The sequence below is a fragment of the Hippocampus zosterae genome, chromosome 13, assembly GCF_025434085.1.
Source record: "Hippocampus zosterae strain Florida chromosome 13, ASM2543408v3, whole genome shotgun sequence".
Taxonomy (NCBI): Eukaryota; Metazoa; Chordata; class Actinopteri; order Syngnathiformes; family Syngnathidae; genus Hippocampus; species Hippocampus zosterae.
This window is the reverse complement of record NC_067463.1, coordinates 18,812,512-18,831,407: the sequence shown is the minus strand read 5'-3', so window position 1 is coordinate 18,831,407 and position 18,896 is coordinate 18,812,512. Positions and strand designations below refer to the sequence as shown.

Below are 18,896 nucleotides of genomic sequence, written 5' to 3'. Positions count from 1 at the left end.
GTAACATGGCCCAGATATGGTGTTCTGCATGTCCATATTATAGTTCACTCAGTTTATGTGCTGTACATCATTGTGAAATAAATATATTTTTTAAATGGCTATACGCATCTGATGGTTAGCAAATGTGAAATTACGTTTGTTCTAACCATGCCGCAGTGATGGTCCCTTTACAATAAATCTTACAGTGCTTTCACAACGTTTGTAGCGCATTGGAGAATACAGACCTTCAACCGGGGTGGTCTATATAATCAAAATTCATAGAGCTCTGCATTTGTGTCGTACGCAGTCAACTTCTTGGTTAATAGAGGAAGGGGAACCGGTGGAAGGTGTGAATGATTATGATGGGTTACAGTTCATGGTGCACCTGTTACCCATTCATTATCTGAACTGCGATCTCCTCAGGAGGCTCACATGTGTGCTGGAGTCTTTCCCAACTGACTGGGCAGTAGGTAGGGTACATCCTGAACTGGTTGCCAGCCAAACGCAGGGCACACATCGACAGCATCAACTCACATCAAGGGACTCTTTCGAGCGTTCAATCATCCTAGGGTGTTTTGAAACACTTCTGATACTCAATTTGAATATCAAGTTTTTTTAAAGGATCGTCGGAGATAGGCACAGAAATAACGACAAGACACTTCTGGCTACCAACAATAGGCACTTTATTGGTCCCACACAGAAATGATAACACAGTTCAAACAAGTTGTATGAAGCTAAAGAACTCTTACCGTGTGCCAGTAGGGTGGAGAGCCAACACCCTCAGCAGAGTGAGCTTCAATACGAGCTGGGCGTTCGTACGGTAACCCACAGCGGACTCTGCTGAAGTAGCATCGCTCCCCTCCTTTTATCCTCTAAAGTGTGTGCATCAGGAGGGGTGAGTGGCCATTCTCATCCCTCCCTACGCCACACTGTTTGTTGTGTAACCAAGTGGCACGGACTTGTAATTATTTACTTGCAATTATTCCAAAGCAGGTTCAAGAGTTTACCTCTGAGAAGATATACATTGGTTAAAGAAAACATCACAAAATATCTTAATATGCCATAGGGGAATGGGAGAGGAAAATGATATTCGAAGGAAACTCATGCAGGCATGGGGAGAACATGCAAACTACACACAGGAAGGCCAGGGCCTTGAATTGAACCCATGACCTCTCCACTGTGAGGCAGACGTGCTAACCAGTTGGCCACCCTTACATCCAGATGATTCCCAAAAAGTATGTGGTAAACCCTAATCTGTTGAAAAGTAATTAAGGCATTAATACCCCATTCATTTACAAATGTATGTGTTCATTAGTGTAAACCCGCTGTCCTATGAGCTAACATTTTAAAACGGACTACTGTCAGAAAAGCTTGAGGGGGTTGCGGTCACTCTTTGGTGACCACACGCTTTTATTTACAAGATGGCATTTGCGCAGTACGCAAATGGTACCACATGAGAAGCATGACACAGTCCTGATGCTGCATCTCCTCTCTTTGCCCTCCTTATGTTGCCTCCGATCCTAAGATTGTCTCCCCCTGCTGATGTGATGTCACTCCTACCATTCGAGGGCAACATGTCTGTTTGTCGGGGTGAACGTTTTGCCACTGCGATTCCTAAAATAGCCAGACAGGGTGTATAAAGGGGGAAGTCTAGCCTTCAGCGGAGCAGCTCCACACTGTTAAGTCTCTCAGAGGAAGAGTGACTTTTGAGCGAAAAGACATTGACCTCAAACCTTTTTTCTTCCGCTTGAATTTTTTTTCTTTCTTCCCTAAGCAAACTCTTAGGAGAATGAAGTATTACCAGTTCCCCACGACTCAGACCGTATCACTTCGGGGTTATGCCCAGGAGAAGCACAAGAGCTCCGCGTCTCAAAAGCCCATCCGAACCGTGCATTTCCCCAATGACATCGTTTTCCAGGACTTTGTTCGGCATGGTGAGCTGGAGAGGATTGGACGCTTCATCCGGGCCAGAAGGGTCACGCTGGACACCATCTACCCCTCTGGTGAGTCTCGTTATCACGGGGCTTATATGGAAAATCATTTGAGCATTTATTGGATATCCTTGACCTCTTATTTAAATGTCCAATTTACTCTCTCTGTCATCACTTGTAGGACAACTAATAGCTACAGCGCACTAGATGATGATATGTGTGCTACTACTGTAATACGCAGGCCTACAAAATATATTTGTGAAGCATGATAAAATTCTACTAGTTTACATCGAGCATCCACCAGTAGTACTTGTAGCAGGGCGATCAGTGAAAGAGTGCAGTTTTGCTTCATTAGCAACAGCCGACTAGTTCAGACAAAGAGCGGTTCTAGTACGTGGGCCGTGAATAGGCAAGTTAAATGCTGGAGGGGGGCCATGAGGGCCATCATTTATCATCAGTGCTACGAGGAGGCCACATAAGACAACACCCTTCCTAGCCAGATGTGTGAAGAAAATTCCACTTTAAACCTGGCGGAAATATATTTTGGTATCCATAATACCCCGCCACCCCCATTTTTTTCTGGGATTTCTTACCCCCTCCCCTCTCTCGAATACGGAAGGGGCCACATGCCATGTACCTTAAGTTGGCAATCGACAAATTGCTCAGATAATTTTCATGTGCCTATTCTGCCATGCTTAGAGTGAGTAGGCTCTTTAACATTGTGATGCGGTGTGTGTGAAGGCATGGCTGCCATCCACGAAGCTGTGCTGTCTGGAAACCTGGAATGCGTGAAATTGTTGGTCCACTTTGGGGCAAGCATCCACCAGAGGGACGAAGAAGGGTGGACCCCGCTGCACATGGCCTGCAGCGACGGTTTCCCTCACATTGCACGGTGAGCGTCTTCGCAACCAAGTTGGTCACCATAACAGTCCGAATACTAGGACGCATAACCAATGGGGGGGGCGAGGACATTACATGTCGACAAGCACGTCCTACACATTACGGTGTAAGAGAAGCCGGGCTATCCGCTGCATTCTTGTCTCTCATTGACCTCCCTGAAACTGACACTAAGGCATGACTGTGACGTGTGTGTGTGTGTTACATTCAGCTATCTTCTCTCACTGGGCGCCGATTCAAATCTGGAAAACAACTGTGGCGAGAAGCCGTGTGATCTCATCGACCCGGAGAACAAGGAACTGCTGGACCTGTTTGGTTTCGTCGACAATGACTGAGAGTGTTACATAGGGACGGAAGACCGGTGCAGTTACTCTCATTGTTCTGACGGGGCGGAGAGAAGAGGCCTCTTGGGTTCAGCATCCTGAACCAGACAGCTGCCCGAACTGTGGAGGTGACCATGAATGTCTGGTGGAAGGAAGCAGGCTTTTTCCTACATGGATTTGCAGCAGTCGGCTACATGCACATCTTTTTATCCTGCAGTGAGTTTGAATGATAAAGATTACACGTAAAAAAAAAAAAAATAAATGAAATAATTGAAATTATTCTTATCCTGGAAGGTTGATGCATTGATTTAAACGTGAAAGTTTGCTGCTCATTTGCAAGCTTGTATTGCAAAGGGTTAGCGTCTGCCCCACCACCCCAAACAAAGTCCATATTTTTCTATGCATTCTAGCATCTGCTACGATACCGAGAGAAAATAGAAGTAACGTAGTTCTTTTTTTTTATGTCCAAGAATGGATTCTGACCAATAGAAGCAAACTTAGCAATAACTGCAATGTCTTTTTTGTATACATATAAAACCTGGCATTCTAGTCACATGTTGATAACTGTATAGTTTTATTTTTATACTTATAAAATAAAGTGTTCATCGGATTAGTCGGCTGATTCATTTCATAAAACGTTTCAGTTTCAGGCCAGCAGACCAGCCAAGTCACAAGGTGAGGAAATTAAAATTTCAGGATGCCTGACAATTTGGTTTTGCTATGTCGCCTTCAAATGGCTAATATTTCTTTCGTATCGGCACCATAAAAAAAAAAACGGGAGAAGAAGCAAATGATCAATTAGTCTTTTTATTATTAACAACTGTGACCAGGCATTTTTAGTTTTGATGCACAATACAAGTTTAAAAAATGATACATACGTATTTACAGGCATGATGACCAAAACATCCTGGGATACTTTCCACATTGAGCTCATTCTTTAAACTTCCACTCCTGTCGACACATGGGGCACTGCTGCTGGACCTGCTGGGAGTTGAGCCACTTCAAGATGCAGTGCATGTGGAAACAGTGGGAGCATTGGCCCCAGACCAGTGGGCAGTCATCTCCAGGCACCTTACCTGTAAAACGGGTGCGAACGTTTGCTCGCTTGTAAATAGTGACCTTTTGGCTGAAAGTTGGGCACTCCGAATCGTTCAAATTTGAATTTTCGACAATCCGAAATTGATGCACGAGGGCTGGCCGGCCCTTCAGACTTTCACCCGTTTGGTCCCTTAAAAGTGTTTACGAGATGCACGAAGTTTGAAAGTGAGGCTGAAGTCAAAAGTGTTGTTAGCGACTGGCTGAGACATCAGTCCAAAGATTTTCACGCGTGTGACAGTGCTGGGAGACTACGTTGGAAAAACAAAAAAAGTAAGTTTCTATCTGTATTGTTATCACCGTCTTCATCGCTCCGAATGACTCATTTATGTTGTACAGTTTGCAATTGTTCAGTCTCGCCCACCGTAAGACCCTCGGACGGTGCTACCAATATTATACTCGACTCAGCCCACAACGACATATGTAAAGTTTGACTTACAGTCCGGGCAGCAACCATTGAAAGCAAGCCTGCATATCCCACAGTTCTCATCATTGGCTACCCACAACCACGACGCCACTCCGTTCCACTTCTTGATCTTGACCTTCATTCTGCTCGTGTACTCTGACAGTAGAGAAACACAATTAATATCAGATCCAGTGACATTGCGACCTCACATTTGGCAAGACAGCTACGTCTACGAAACTTGAACAGATTGACATACTTTACTCACCTTTCAGCGGCTCACCTCGCCTTTAAAATACCTAACGCCAGTTTAATTACGATGCTTCGATCATTGCAGAAGGAGTTTAAATTCAATGCGTCGATTTCCACTAGTTTTTCCCCAATCCCTCCAGTAACAATGTGTTCTACCTCTTGCGCTTTCAAAGGAAGCTGCTCAGTAAACGTCCTGATTCATTACCACCATCTAGTGGAACAGCAGGATAAATGTTATATTTTATTCCACTCGTCACAAACATAAACCTTTTAATCAGAGATGTTTTATCTGTATGAAAACGTATTTTTGGCGCTCTTTCAAAAAAACGTAACTTATTTCATTAGCATGTCCGTTTTTTTAGATATTTTCTCTTTTTTTTAATTAGACCCATAAAATGTTGCGCAGTACGGATTTTACCATTCGTTGTGATTTATAGCTATGACGTATTTATAGCTATGACGTTTCGGAAAAACATTCACCTGTTGCTGAACCCGATTCATAAATATTACTTGTATTATTATTATTATTATTATTATTAAAACCTGATGTGCGAGAGGAAAAAAGAAGGCAGATCCGGATTCAGCTAAAAAAACGTATCTGGAATCTCATCGACCCGGAGAACAAGGAAGTGCTGGACCTGTTTGGTATACTTGTATACTTATATACTTGTATACTTACTGATCAAAACGTTTGTGTTTTTCTAATTTTGTGTCTAGTATATAATTATTTTCTATACTGTATAGTAATGTTGTGATTAGTATTGTTCTATCTATCTATCTATCTATCTATCTATCTATCTATCTATCTATCTATCTATCTATCTATCTATCTATCTATCTATCTATCTATCTATCTATCTATCTATCTATCTATCTATCTATCTATCTAGTTAGTTACTCTAGTCACCTAAAGTACAAAAATTACGATTTGATCCATTTCAAAAGCAAACATTATTTCTGTTTCGTCGACTGGCCGCTAGGGCGCATTCAAGTGAGACGTTTTTTTTTCTACACCGTGTTGTGACGTCCTCTCCATCAACACTAAAGAGCAGCCACGGCGTGAGAGAAGTAGGCTCAAAAGAAGTTTTGAAAAGCGTTCAGCTTCAGACTCAGGCGTTTAGCTGTCGGTGGTTACTTATCGAGCAAAATGTTCAGTATACGTATTTGCCAGAGACTCGGCCCGGTAGCTCAGAGGGTCTTCACATCGACATTTAGAAAAGGTAAGTCAGGTTCATGTCTGTTTTTATGTCATACTTTTTGCATTCTCACTTGTTTAACGTGAGGGGGAATTGTTTGACCGATATTCATGTTTTCTTTGTCAGGTAATGGGATTACATGGGATTCTGTTTGAGCAATGAGCAAATGTATGGTAACCCTCTATTTATTTATCGACTTAATGATCAAATACAGTAGACGGTATATGCATAGTAGAAATACAGTATACTGTACAGTTTTGAAAGTGTCCTGTATAAAGGAACACTCTGTCCTGTGCGCTGGATTTGAAATCTCACTGCAAATAGAATACAAATTTTGATACAGAGTTTTTCAAGATTAAAAGTTGCATTTGGGTTTGGTTTGTCATTTGAGGCGCAAGAATTCAACTTTTGAAGATTAATTCGAACTTTTATCAAGCCATAACAAGACCTTATTGCAAGATACACATTCACCAGCTCCAGATCAGTTACTTGCATATGGAATGAATCCCAACACAATAACTCCATCAAAATTCTTTTTTTTTCTTGCCTGTATTTTTATTTACACTCTTTGTTAGTGTAGTTTTTCAGTGGTCAACCATTGTGAATGTTGTCTTTTACTGATTTTTGTTAGGATTATGCAGGTGAACCAAAGGAGAATGAATGTGAACGTAAAATCCATATATTTCTTGTAATGTATTTAAGTTGGAATGATCGCACGTAAACGCCTCTTTGCATGTGAAGTGATGAAGATTGAGGGCTTTTATTTTCACAGTGCTTTGTCTTTTCACGCGTCCTTGCCTGAATCATCATTTCCTCTGGGGTTTGAGCATGTGGAATTCAGCCGGAGGGATAACTGCTCTGACTGCTTTGTGTTTGCAATTTCCTGAATGAAAAATACGAATTCCTGTGACTGCCTGGCGACCAGTCCAGGGTCCACCGCACCTTTCGCCCAAACTCAGCTGTAATAGGCCCAGGCTATCCATGATCCCGAAAGGATAAGCGCTAGAAAATGGACAGATGAAGTAAGTTATGACTAGCTCTGGCTCTAGTATATCTTCCAGAATTGACTGGTGAATGATTATTATTCAGAACAAAAGTTCCATGGGGGTGGGTGTATTGTATTATATGCAGCTGTGTACCTTCACCATCGCGACATCTGGCACACGTGTCAAGAGAGCTCATGGTGCTTCACACGTGTGCCTTCTGCCTCCGGTGCCATCTTGTCTGCTTTCATCTGGCGTGCCTGTTCATTTTAACGGGCTTGGACCTTGCCAGTGAGCTTAACTGATTACCTTTATAAATAACTTGTACTTGGCCTTTCAACGTGTTGCAGCGTCATGGTGTTAGAGGGTGGAGGACTATCCTGCATCAGCAGCTCAGCGTTCAAAACACGACAGTTCATTTTGGTGTTCTACACCACACTTTGGAGACTTTTAGTCATGTCCACAGTGGCATTTTGTCAGAGATGAACAGAGAATATCACGCATTATGACAATTTATAAATTAATAGGCGGTCCAGTGGTTAGCGCATCGACCTGACAGTGCAGATGTACCGGGTTCAATCCCAGCTCCGGCCTCCCTGTGTGGAATTTGCATGTTCTCCCCGGGCCTGCGTGGGTTTTCTCTGGGTCCTCTGGTTTCCTCCCACTTTCCACAAACATGCACGGCAGGCTGATTGAACACTCGAAATTGTCTCGAGGTGTGAGTGCGAGCGCAGGTTGTTGTTTTTCTCTGTGTGCCCTGCGATTGGCTGGCAACCGGTTCAGGGTGTCCCCCGCCTACTGCCCGAAGACAGCTGGGATAGGCTCCCAGCACCCCCCGCGACCCTTGTGAGGATAAAGCGTCTTGGAAAATGGATGGATGGATAGTATAAATGAATTTTTCTCTCAAAGTTACAAACATATACGTGTTTTTAAAGAGACAAATGTGCTCATCAACATGTTTTCCAAATTAGGAATCATGGTGGATTAAAGTGAGCAGTGTTTCAATTTGACTCTCTTTAAAATACCGTACATGTTTTAATTTCTTGCATTGTGTGGACAAGATTGAGGCTTAACATATTTTTGGATGCATGCCCAGAGAATGAGCATTTTGACCCTGTCCTCAATTGTTTTACAAAATAAAGTAAATAACCAGAATCTATTATTTAAGAGCCGTAAAGGTTCTACTGTACTTGACAAATTTTCTTAGGTTAGGCCATCCATTTCCACTTATCCTTATTCGACTTGTGGGTGTGCTGGAACATCTCCCAAGTCACTTTGGGGGAGGACCAAAACTCTCGGGGAGATGTGCTAACCACCCACTGCACTTTTATTTGGATTTCAGGACATACTCTTTGTTTTTTATCGCTATTTGAACTCGCCAGTCAGTATGCTGTACTGTACTGTATATTCATGATGGTAAGGAACTACAAGTCCAAAAATGCACTGCAATAGTCAAGGCAAAGATGTTATCTCATTCATTCCACAAGACGTACTTGTACGTCTTTTTAAAATTAGCCCCCCCCCCCCACCAAGGACGTACTTGTAGGTCTAAGTCTTTTTTTTTACGTCATAGAGAGGAGAAGGGTCCGATGCAATCTGTAAATGAGAATAAGCCGTTTGCATTGTAAATCATGTTAAAAAAAAGTGACCAGTAGGTGGCAGTGGTGCCTCACGTGCTTGAAATGCATACTTTTACAAAAAGCTCTTTTTCTCAGTTTTTTCCCAGGAATCGCCATTTTCAAGAAACTTAGCCATTTTGTAATGCCGATTGCTGAAGAATGAAAAAAAAAAAGATATTTTCTGCTGAAAGAAGAGAGTCCAAACTTTATTTTGGTAGGCTCCATGTTTACATAGCATTAGAACCACATATTCTGCGGGTCTTTCAAGATCAGTCAAAATCCAGTAAAACGCTTGGATTGAGAGCCAGTGAAAATGGCTGGGATTGAATGAGTGAATTTTGTCCCTAAACAGACATGTCGTCTTCCCGAGAATCAAACAACTAGTCCTTCTGGGCTATGATAGTTGACGTTATTCAGATACTGACTCCTAACTTCTCCCTAAAAAGCTACAAGTTTTTTTCTCGTTACCGTTCTTGCCGCACTGCACTTTGAGCACCTTTTTTAGAATCGACATTGTACGTTGACAAGTGGAGAGGTGGAACGGATGGCATGTAAGACTTGAACAAATGTGCAGGAGTTTTTTGCCTAACTTAAATTATCCTCAAAATGAGGGTAGTTCGAGCGTGGGTTTTTTTTTCTCCCCCTCTCCCTCCTCTGTGGTTTCTTTCTGACTTCCGGGTTGAGTGAACGCTGGCGCGTTTTGGCTGCCGCTAATCAACCCGTATTGTTTGGTGTTTTTTTGTTATTGTAAAGTGTCCTTGGGTGTCTTGAAAGGCGCTTATAAATAAAATGTATTATTATAAATAAGATATATTCTGAATATAAGGCCTGGTGGTGCTGCGAAATTGACTGACGCAATAATAATATCATCATATCACTCCAGCTGTTTCCCGACCTCCGATAGAGTCGCCAATTGTTTAGGTTGCCAAGCAAGCAAGTTTCTTATGCAAGAATGAGGTCAAAAACCAAAAAGTCCATTTTCTGCTTTCTGCTTTCTTTCCCGAAAGAGTTCTCAAACTGATCGAATCTCTGTTCAAATTTGTACCATCCATACATCCCGTACATAATTCAGTTCCTCATTTAACTCTTAACCGCAGACAATACTTATCCACTCAATGCCTGTGTTGTCAATATCCACCCACTGTTGCTACCATATGAGGAGCCCCTTTAACCATACTATTACTATTATTTTCTAACCAGTAACTGGCCACACAGTTGCACACAATGTTGAACCCTTCACCCCTTTCATTCAAGGGTTGAACTGTTAGCTTCTTTCCCTGTCCGATGCAATTGACTCGAGAATTCCTTGGAACTGACGTTCTTGTTATGATACACCGTTTGTACAGTGTGTGTTTGAAGGCACGTATCAGTGCTGGGCGAAGATTGTTTGTGTGTGACCTGGAGATGAGATTAAAGTGCTTTGGGTGCACGGTGGTTTTATTTATGGCCTTCTCTGCATGCACCCCCTGCCAATCCTCTAAACACTGGCAAATCTTCACAAGCGACAGAACAACACTCTCACCTGTCCTCCGCCGTGACAATAGTCCATTAAGAAGCTTTTCGAAGCTCCTCCTTGGGAGACAAATTCATTGCATGAAGTCAAATCGCTTGTCTGTGTTGTTGTTGATCCCAATCTAAAATGAGCTCGAATTTGTTTGTGTGGTCCGCCGGATGTTTCGTTTAGGGGATTGTTTGGTGTTTAACTTGGCTGTTGCGAAATCTTTCCGTCTCTTCGGCTCTAAATGACCATGGCCACAATTGTGTAACAGGATTAAAAAATGGGAACACCTTGATGCTATCGTCGTGTACTTGACCTTTGCACCAAGTCACTCTTCACTTGGGATGCCCCCCGCCCCTCCAAATATTTCATCAAATCAATTGGCTCCCTTTTTGTCAATCCGCAGCGCCGGTGCGGCACATGGCTTTCGGGGTTCCTGGTGGTTCCACAAACATGACATACTTTGTTGTGTGCGGAGGAGGCCTCACTGCTGCAGTTGTCTATGTAAGTATTGGTGGCTTTTTTGTGGATGCAACAATTTCCAACATGTCCTTTCATGGGCAATGGTAAGAAACCGTATGAAGATTTTAGGTATCATATTGCATTTGAATTGGACTCATTTTTTGACATACCAACCGAACCTGAGTGAACTCTGTGCGTGTTCTGTACATGGGAAAAAAAATGCTGAAACAGGTGTGAAGGCCACATGGTGCTATAATAAACACTGTAATTAGCTACAAAAGCGATCAATTCCCGGCATACGGTATACATAACCTAATTTCTTAAAATGTGTTTCTCAAATTTATTTCTGTTTCTACTTATGATAGCACATTTCCTGAAATGTCATACAGAGCATTGTCAGGATGCCCCCCCCCCCACACACACACACACTTTAAACGGGGATGGAAGGATGAATGCCAATTGCCCATTTTGCTTTGTGGCAAAAAGTTCCATCCATTCGTTGCCTTATTGCTTATCCTGTTGGGATTGGGCTGAGAGGTGAGATACACTCTGAACTGATGGCCTGTCAATCAAAGCGCACCTAAAGCCACACAATCATTCGTACTCACGCCTATGGCCAATGTAGCGATTTCTATGACCCAAACACGTGTTTCTGATTATTTTTTGTCTGCTATAATGCAACAGGTGTACCATATTTTTTTTTCCCTCTCCCTACCCAGCGTTTTTCCTTTCTGAATTCTGATTGTAATTTCCCCATTGCGGGACAAATGAAGGATATCTTAATCTTAATCGTAATATTTGCCCTGTCTCTCAGGCCTACAAGACGGTCCTTGGTGATAGTGAGCGCTATGAGGACAGACTGGCCAACATGGGCTCCACAGCAAAAGGTCAGCTCCCATTCCCATTTCCACACAGAAAGAACAGAGAGTACTCGATCTGTTGATTCTGTTTTGGCTGCACCACCGAAATAAACATGCTCGAATAACCATTCTCAATCGCATGTCTGTCCCAATTACTGTCTTCAAATTAATTACGCCTGTTTGGCCTCAGAGCAGCTGAACAATCTGCAATGTTCATGTGGTAATTACTTAGTCATAAAGATGGGGTTTGATTTGAATTCCAAGCAGACCGCCAGCTTCCAAAGGTGACATGTTGGTATTAAAAGTTATCTCTTTGACATGTACTACTGGACTGAATTTTGAGAGCAACAACGTCGATTGTACCTCTTTAGCGCTTAAACATCCGCATACCTGAATTTTCATTTCCAATCTTCCTGACGGGTGTGAAGGGTTTCGTCATTGATATTTTAATACTCTACACTCTTATGTATTCTACACTCCAATAACTGTTGATACTATCGGGCATCTTATTGTGGTTAATTGGTGGCGGACATGATTTTTGCGTGACGTTTGTGTGATAGGTCACACATTTTTGGGGTATGTGTTTCAAACAAAGTCATGTCAGTGTCATGAACATTACTAACTGGATGCAAACATACCGAGGATTGTCAACAACGTTGCTGTCGTTGTCATTGTTGTTTCAAGTCTTAAATAATGAGGCGTGACAAATACATATATAGTATGTTACATAAATACATCTAAAATAATTTTAAAGATCAAATGATTTTTTTAAATCAGTCATATTGAAAAACTAAAAATATAGTGTTTGAAATAATTAGTGATTTGTTTTCTTTTCTTATTTTGGGGCGGGGGGAGTCCAGAATTGTCAATGTTATTTACATGCAACAGTACAATATTTTGGGGTGGGGTAGGCAAAATTACATCATTACAAATTATTCTGCACATCAGTTGTAAGGCAGTCTTGGGACAGAAGTCTGTTGTGTTTCCAACATGATCATAACCTCCGCTGGACATAAAACAGTGATGTGGAGAATGACGTGATCACACAAAGGCAAGCGTTTGAGTGGTGCAATATTACTCCAGACAGTTACATAACGTCACAGAATTAAATATTCCTGCAAAAGAGAAAGTTCTTATTCTGTTCTATTCTTCATCGTTGAAGCTGAAGCTTCATCAGCTGAGCCAGTGAACGCGGCTGCTGAACCCGCCCCAGTCGACGAGCCCGAGGCGCCTGTTGAAGTGATCACGGAGTCTGTCGCTGCACCTGCAGAGCCCGTGGCGGACAGCGCGGACGAGCCTGTTGTTGAGAGCGCAACACCTGAAGAAGATGTCGCCGTGGTCTCCGAGGTCATTGCCACTGAGGATGAAGCTATGCCAAGTGCTGTGGAAGATGATCCACCGGTAGTGGCTGAAGCTGTTCCTACTCCTGCGGAGGTCACGGAGGAGCCCCTGGCAGAGGCGCCTGCGAATGCTGGTACAAAAGTAGTCGATGAAGCCCTCCTCCCTAGTCCCCCCGCTGAGGCAGAGACTGTTCCTTGTGTGGATAATGCAGCATAAACCTATGATGCCTTATGGGTTTGCTTATAGAAGATGGCGACAAATTCAGAGTGCACGCTTCCCACCACAAAAAGAACCCACGAACCCCAACATAGATTAAGGGGGGGAAAACAAAAGCATTTAGTCTGGCCTCCATTTATTACAGTAATGAAAACCAGATTTACACACTAAACTTTAGAATGTTTGCAAATAATTGTGTGGTTTTTGGGTTGGTACAGAAATTGTGCTTGGGAGAACCAAACTGACAGTCCTGCACCAACTTGTTACTTAAATGTGTGCTTGACTGTAAGAACCGCAGTGTGTTTTTTGGGGTCAGCAGTCTTGTTTTTATCTCCCAAATGTGATCACTTTTCCGCTCAATAAATTCTCACCTAGTCCTTTCATACCTTCTAGTCTGTGTTTGTGCCACAGTTCAATAATGTGATTCTGGTCAAAGTGGTAGTCTGTGGGATTCCTTTGCCAGCAACTTTGTCTCATTTTAAAAGTGAGACCATCGATCATCCTCTCCTTTTAGCGGCCTTCCCATTCTGTTTTGTTTCCTCAAATGCATACGCTTGAGTATTATTATGGCCTTATCTGTGAGACAAAGTTACAAAGTTGAAAACCCGCATTCATATTTTGCTTTTTTCCTCAAAATCTACCAATTTGTCTTATAGCTTCAGACAATTTGGAAAGCTAAGCTGACCACAAAAAAAATTATATATATATATATATATATATATATATTGCTGCATCATTCAAGCAGCAAATACAAAACTGTAATCTTACACGTGTCTACTCCTCCTCTTTAAAATCAGGGGAGCTTTAAGGTCCTCTTCTGTGCATTCATCCTCAGTGTGGTGAAGCCCATGTAGAAATTCCTTTCTTTGTGTTAGTCTTGTTTCAGTTAATACCTTGGCCTTTTCCACTGACCCTTTGTCATTGACCAACACCTGATAGAACCAGTAACTTTTTATCCCATGTATTGAAACAACAAATTTGCATTCGGAATCTGTCCCATGTTCATGCTCCTCTGCAATGGACCTAAATAATAGTTACATCTTTCGTATTTTTACTTCCAAAAGACGTGGCAGGCTGATTGAACACTCTAAATTGTCCCTAGGTGTGAGTGTGAGCGTGAATGGTTGTTCGTCTCTGTGTGCCCTGCGATTGGCTGGCAACCGATTCAGGGTGTCCCCCGCCTACTGCCCGAAGACAGCTGGGATAGGCTCCAGCACCCCCCGCGACCCTAGTGAGGATCAAGCGGCTCGGAAGATGACTCTTTTTCAATGACTTTTAAAGTGAACCGATTTTCTGTGGCAATATTAGGTGTAACCTAAGAAACCAAACATTAGATATATGCACATATTAGAAGAGTTAGAATGTCCGATTAAGGTACATTCACACGCGCAGTCACAAATCTCGGCTTTGGTTCGTATATGACATTGTACATTACAGGCCTCAAAAGATCTGCTGTCTGGATTAAAATCATTTATAGTTTGAGGATAACAATGCTGACATTACAATTACAATAACGTTTGACAGTATGGGGTCTCAAACAGACGAGCTCCAGTAACTGTGGCATCAAACCACTTAGATGCCAAGCAGAAAAAGCATGAAGAAGAGTACCACCCAATTTCTGCTTCGTGACAGAGTTAAATATGCACCAGTGAGAACAACTGTCTGAAAAGATCTTGTCGTGACTGTATGTAAAAATTCATCATCTGACCCGGTGTTTCGCTTCAAGTTTCAAGTCGTTCACTTTCTGTCCTTCAGAGCCTGTGCCAGATCTTCTTACAGCTGTCAAAATACTGTCCGGTTCCACAGTTGAAATTGCAGCAGCTTCTGTTGGAGAGTCCAGTTTGGTGAGAGCTGCCCGTCAAATAGAAGACGATGGAAAGCGTTTGGACTCTGTGTTGGAAGTGATACAAACTGAAGCCCTGGAGGGAACCATCGATCTTGCTGCTGAAGAAGCTTCACTTGAAACAGTTGTCGTCACGAATGAAGAGGACCCCGCAGAGGTGCTCAGTTGTGATGAAGAGGCTGTCGCAGAAGTGAAAGTGTCTGCAGAAGAGACAACAGAGGAAGCCCTGTCTCCAGCTACCGAAGAAGAGGAGGAAGTTCCTTCTGAGAAAGCTGCAACTTTGGATCCCACCGAAGACAATGCAGGAGGGGTGGATGCTGAAGATCAGAATCCAGATCCAGTGGAGAACAGCACACTTGAAGAAGCCTCACCCGAAGAAGCTGCACCATCTGTGGAGGCAAGTGTCACTGCTGAAGCTCCAGTGGATGAAGAGCTGCCTACAACTGAGACATTTGGAGAGGATGCTGCTGAAGCTGAAGCTCCAGAAGAGGAGACGGCCGCTGCCTCAGAAGAAGAAGAAGGTACCACTCAGCCTCCAGAAGCTGAGAATGGGTCAGAAACGGAGGCGCTCTCAGCGACTGAACCAGAGTCCAACTGCCACGACGATTCTCTGGCACAGCTGACGATGCCCACTGCTGATCAGCTATCCGAAATCCTTGAGGACGCTGGAGATGAGACGAATGAAAGCAGCAAAGCAGCATCACCTGAAGAAACACCAAGTAAGCAAATGCTTTCGAACAGGCGGTTGTCTTTCGTGTGATGCTAAAGTAGCTCAATATTCCTTCTCGGTTACTGTATGTATAAGTAGCATTGAAATATAAATTAACATTTAGGAGTCATTACAATGTTTTGCAGAGTCTAAATATGATGCGGGGCGGCTTCACAGTGCAGAGGTACCGGGTTCGATTCCAGCTCCAGCCTCCCTGTGTGGAGTTTGCATGTTCTCCCCGGGCCTGCGTGGGTTTTCCCCGGGTGCTCCGGTTTCCTCCCACATTCCAAAAATATGCATGGCAGGCTGATTGAACACTCTAAATTGTCCCTGGGTGTGAGTGTGAGCGTGGAAGGTTGTTCGTCTCTGTGTGCCCTGTGATTGGCTGGCAACCGATTCAGGGTGTCCCCCGCCTACTGCCCGGAGACAGCTGGGATAGGCTCCAGCACCCCCCGCGACCCTAATGAGGATCAAGCGGTTAGGAAGATGAATAAATATGATGCACGCTTGACTGTTTGACTACGGTATATAAATTAGAACTGCAGTTGCCTTTTAGCTCAATTTTCAGCTGAGTTAAAAAGAACAAATGACATGTAGCTATATAGCTATTTATTTTTTTGTGCTCTCTGAAAATAAACGACAGTACAATATGCAATAAATGTATTTATTAATTTATTCGTTACAGGTCCAGAGGCAGTGGTGGTGATGATGAGCCAGTCATGAACTGACAGTGTGCCTTTCACATCACTCCAACTGTCAGTCAAACCTGGGTCAGCAAGAAAATTCAAACAATGTATTTTTTTTTAATTATTATTCAAACGTGTCCTTTTGAGTTGTTAGAATGTCCCAAAGTCTGTCATCAATATCGTAAATTGGTGTTTGACCTGTTGGTTTTATTTTAGTGCCGTCTTATGTCCACTAGATGTCACCATTAGAATTACCGGACAGGAGAGAAAACTTAAAATTGGCAGTGCTAGGTTGTCATTTTTATTTATGACACTAAATTTCTAGCAGATCTTAGATTTCCACTATACCGACAGAATGTTTTCAATTTCTAACTAAATGTATTGATGTTCTTTTTATATACAACCCCCCCCCCAGAATTACCGACAGAATGATGTATTTTGAATATCTGATTAAGATGTTGAGTCTTGCGCAGAAAAAGAAAAACATTTTCATTAGAAAAAAATAGCATACACGAAATGATACTAAGAATGTTCTTATTTATTGTTGATTATAATTACAAATAAATGTTGTGAGGATCTACAAGATCAAGTTGAATCTTTGTGATGAGCAAATCAGATGTCACGGTATGCTAACATAGAAACTGGACAAATAAACAGTTGGACAACATTCCATCCGTTTAGTCCCTTTTGACAATCAATGTAAAGATGAGTTGATAGATACAAAACTTGTTGGACGATTTGATGAAGTTGTAAAATTTGCATTGTATTGCCGTATTCAAAATAACCGGGGTGAAGGAATTCCAAGGTGGATACTTAACAAGATGCTAGCGGGTCGCTATGCTAAAACTTGGAGCTTTGGATCTTTAAATATTTAATACAACAAATAGGCAGTTGCATGAACAAATGGACCTTCCTTAGACTTCGTGACGGAAGGTCCGTCAGTCCATCACTTTTTCCATTAGTATTTCAGGCCGGCCCATGTGGGCTACTCCGTCCATCTTTGAGAATCGTCCAGCTGCAGCTGGGGCATTCCTGTTCCGACAAGAGCATTCCCGTTTGGCCTTCCTTGTCAGTGTTTCATCGACCAATCGCAAATAATTTCACCAGGCACACTTGGTAATTATATTTTTTGTTTCTCACTTGGCGATTTTACCGGCTGTTACGATAACCCTTGGAAGAAAGTGCAAAAGAAAAGTGGCGGCACAATTGGTCGAGCCGGGGGAGTGGCGAGGAGGCCTGCTGCTAGAGTAGACCTCTCATTCAAATGAATGGAGGCCAGAGAGCAAATGATGAGTGTGCTCAATTGTTTGTTTGTTGTTATTTTTTTACCATTAACTATCAAAAATGCACCCATAAATACACAGAAAATTGTAAATACGGTTTAGCGTTGTTGTCAAACACTATTATATTTATTGAATACAATATAGGGTATTTTTATGACATTAGTGACGGTCAGCAGCAGATCTCGAATACCAGGAAATAGGTGTGTGTGGTGAAGTTACTTGCCACATCGCTCACAGCCGATCAAATATCAGTGACGACATGGCATCTCACGGCCCCAGATGCCCGTCGCTTACCACCACCTCTGAAATGGTTCTGAGAAGCGGATCCACTGCAACCTCTCCGTCCGGAAAACGTCTAATGGAAAATCGAACATCGGGGCGAGGCCTTCTCAGTGTGGTGCGGGGCTAATGGAAAAGTTCCTTTTGTCTCCGGCCTGGCCTGGTAATGCCTTGGCAATCCCCCGGAAGAGATGGATGAAGTGAGTGTGAACAGGGAAGTCTGAGTTTCGCTGCTAAAGCTGCTGTCTCTGCATTCTCCACATGAGCGGAAGTAAATTGATTTATAAATTAGTGTATAATATTAGGATGCTTCCTGGACATCTCCCTGATGAGGTGTTTGGGCATGTCCCACTAGCAAGAGGCCGCAGGGACCACCCGGCACATGGTGGAGAGACTATGTCTCCCAGCTGGCCTAGGAACACCTTGGGTTCCCCCGAGAAGAGCTGGAAGAAGTGGCTGGGGAGAGGAAAGCCTGGGCTTCCCTGCTAAAGCTATTGATTGAATGCCCATCGAGGGCAAGTGATGCACTTTTAAGTGCATGAACATCACTATCGCGGCTCACGTGTGCCATTTGGTTCTCCTGGCTCTTCAGATTTCAATTCTTTGCCAGCGCCATCGGTGAATTGCATTTGAAACAATCTTTTTAAGGAGACTTAACCCAACCCCCTCCCCAAAAAATGGTATATTGCAGCAGCTCTATTTGCAAGCTGCAATTGCAGACTGCTGACCGCTAACAACTTCTGGTGATTCAGGTCACGCACCACCTCGGTTAAAGGTGAACTGCTTTTTTACCATCCATCCATCCATTTTCCGAACCGCTTAATCCTCACTTGGGTCGCGGAGGGTGCTGGAGCCCATCCCAGCCGTCTTCGGGCAGTAGGCGGGGCACACCCTGAACCGGTTGCCTGCCAATCGCAGCTGGTTTTTTATTTTATATTTTAAATACTTTTTAGTGAAAGTAAACCTGATCGGAAGCATCGGGTGCAATGTACACTAACACAAAACTAATATAATATCATTATATACAGTATGTGCATATTA

General features: G+C 42.9%; 3 protein-coding genes across 4 annotated transcripts; 2 read left to right on the top strand and 1 right to left on the bottom strand.

Moving 5' to 3' along the window:
• Positions 1 to 1,384: 1,384 nt before the first annotated feature.
• On the top strand, positions 1,385 to 3,740 carry ppp1r27b (protein phosphatase 1, regulatory subunit 27b). The gene is made up of 3 exons (XM_052083393.1): positions 1,385 to 1,982; positions 2,652 to 2,802; positions 3,019 to 3,740. The coding sequence occupies exons 1-3, from the start codon at positions 1,769 to 1,771 to the stop codon at positions 3,140 to 3,142; spliced, it is 489 nt and encodes a 162-aa protein (XP_051939353.1). The 5' UTR covers positions 1,385 to 1,768; the 3' UTR covers positions 3,143 to 3,740.
• A 177-nt stretch (positions 3,741 to 3,917) lies between these two features.
• On the bottom strand, positions 3,918 to 5,075 carry anapc11 (APC11 anaphase promoting complex subunit 11 homolog (yeast)). Its single transcript, XM_052083400.1, has 3 exons — positions 4,897 to 5,075; positions 4,665 to 4,787; positions 3,918 to 4,206 (listed from the first exon to the last, which is right to left on the bottom strand). The coding sequence occupies exons 2-3, from the start codon at positions 4,771 to 4,773 to the stop codon at positions 4,061 to 4,063; spliced, it is 255 nt and encodes an 84-aa protein (XP_051939360.1). The 5' UTR covers positions 4,774 to 4,787; positions 4,897 to 5,075; the 3' UTR covers positions 3,918 to 4,060.
• A 786-nt stretch (positions 5,076 to 5,861) lies between these two features.
• On the top strand, positions 5,862 to 17,153 carry mgarpb (mitochondria localized glutamic acid rich protein b). 2 transcript variants are annotated; one of them, XM_052083328.1, is made up of 6 exons: positions 5,862 to 6,100; positions 10,583 to 10,680; positions 11,453 to 11,525; positions 12,661 to 12,972; positions 14,862 to 15,617; positions 16,293 to 17,153. In XM_052083328.1, exons 1-6 carry the CDS (start codon positions 6,028 to 6,030, stop codon positions 16,328 to 16,330), a joined length of 1,350 nt encoding a protein of 449 aa, XP_051939288.1. In that variant the 5' UTR covers positions 5,862 to 6,027; the 3' UTR covers positions 16,331 to 17,153. The 2 variants fall into 2 exon arrangements, with proteins under 2 accessions (XP_051939288.1, XP_051939287.1); XM_052083327.1 differs by having other exon boundaries at positions 14,811 to 15,617; positions 16,293 to 17,152.
• The last annotated feature ends 1,743 nt before the right edge of the window (positions 17,154 to 18,896 follow it).

Bases quoted from the DNA above. Each gene is read 5' to 3' on its own strand.
- anapc11 (XM_052083400.1), bottom strand. From the start codon at position 4,773: ATGAAGGTCAAGATCAAGAAGTGGAACGGAGTGGCGTCGTGGTTGTGG. The intron at 4,207-4,664 runs GTAAGTCAAACT...CCCGTTTTACAG, and splicing joins CAATGGTTGCTGCCCGGACT to GTAAGGTGCCTGGAGATGAC.
- ppp1r27b (XM_052083393.1), top strand. From the start codon at position 1,769: ATGAAGTATTACCAGTTCCCCACGACTCAGACCGTATCACTTCGGGGT. The intron at 1,983-2,651 runs GTGAGTCTCGTT...GTGTGTGTGAAG, and splicing joins GGACACCATCTACCCCTCTG to GCATGGCTGCCATCCACGAA. The intron at 2,803-3,018 runs GTGAGCGTCTTC...TGTTACATTCAG, and splicing joins GGTTTCCCTCACATTGCACG to CTATCTTCTCTCACTGGGCG.
- mgarpb (XM_052083327.1), top strand. From the start codon at position 6,028: ATGTTCAGTATACGTATTTGCCAGAGACTCGGCCCGGTAGCTCAGAGG. The intron at 6,101-10,582 runs GTAAGTCAGGTT...GTCAATCCGCAG, and splicing joins CACATCGACATTTAGAAAAG to CGCCGGTGCGGCACATGGCT. The intron at 10,681-11,452 runs GTAAGTATTGGT...CCTGTCTCTCAG, and splicing joins TCACTGCTGCAGTTGTCTAT to GCCTACAAGACGGTCCTTGG.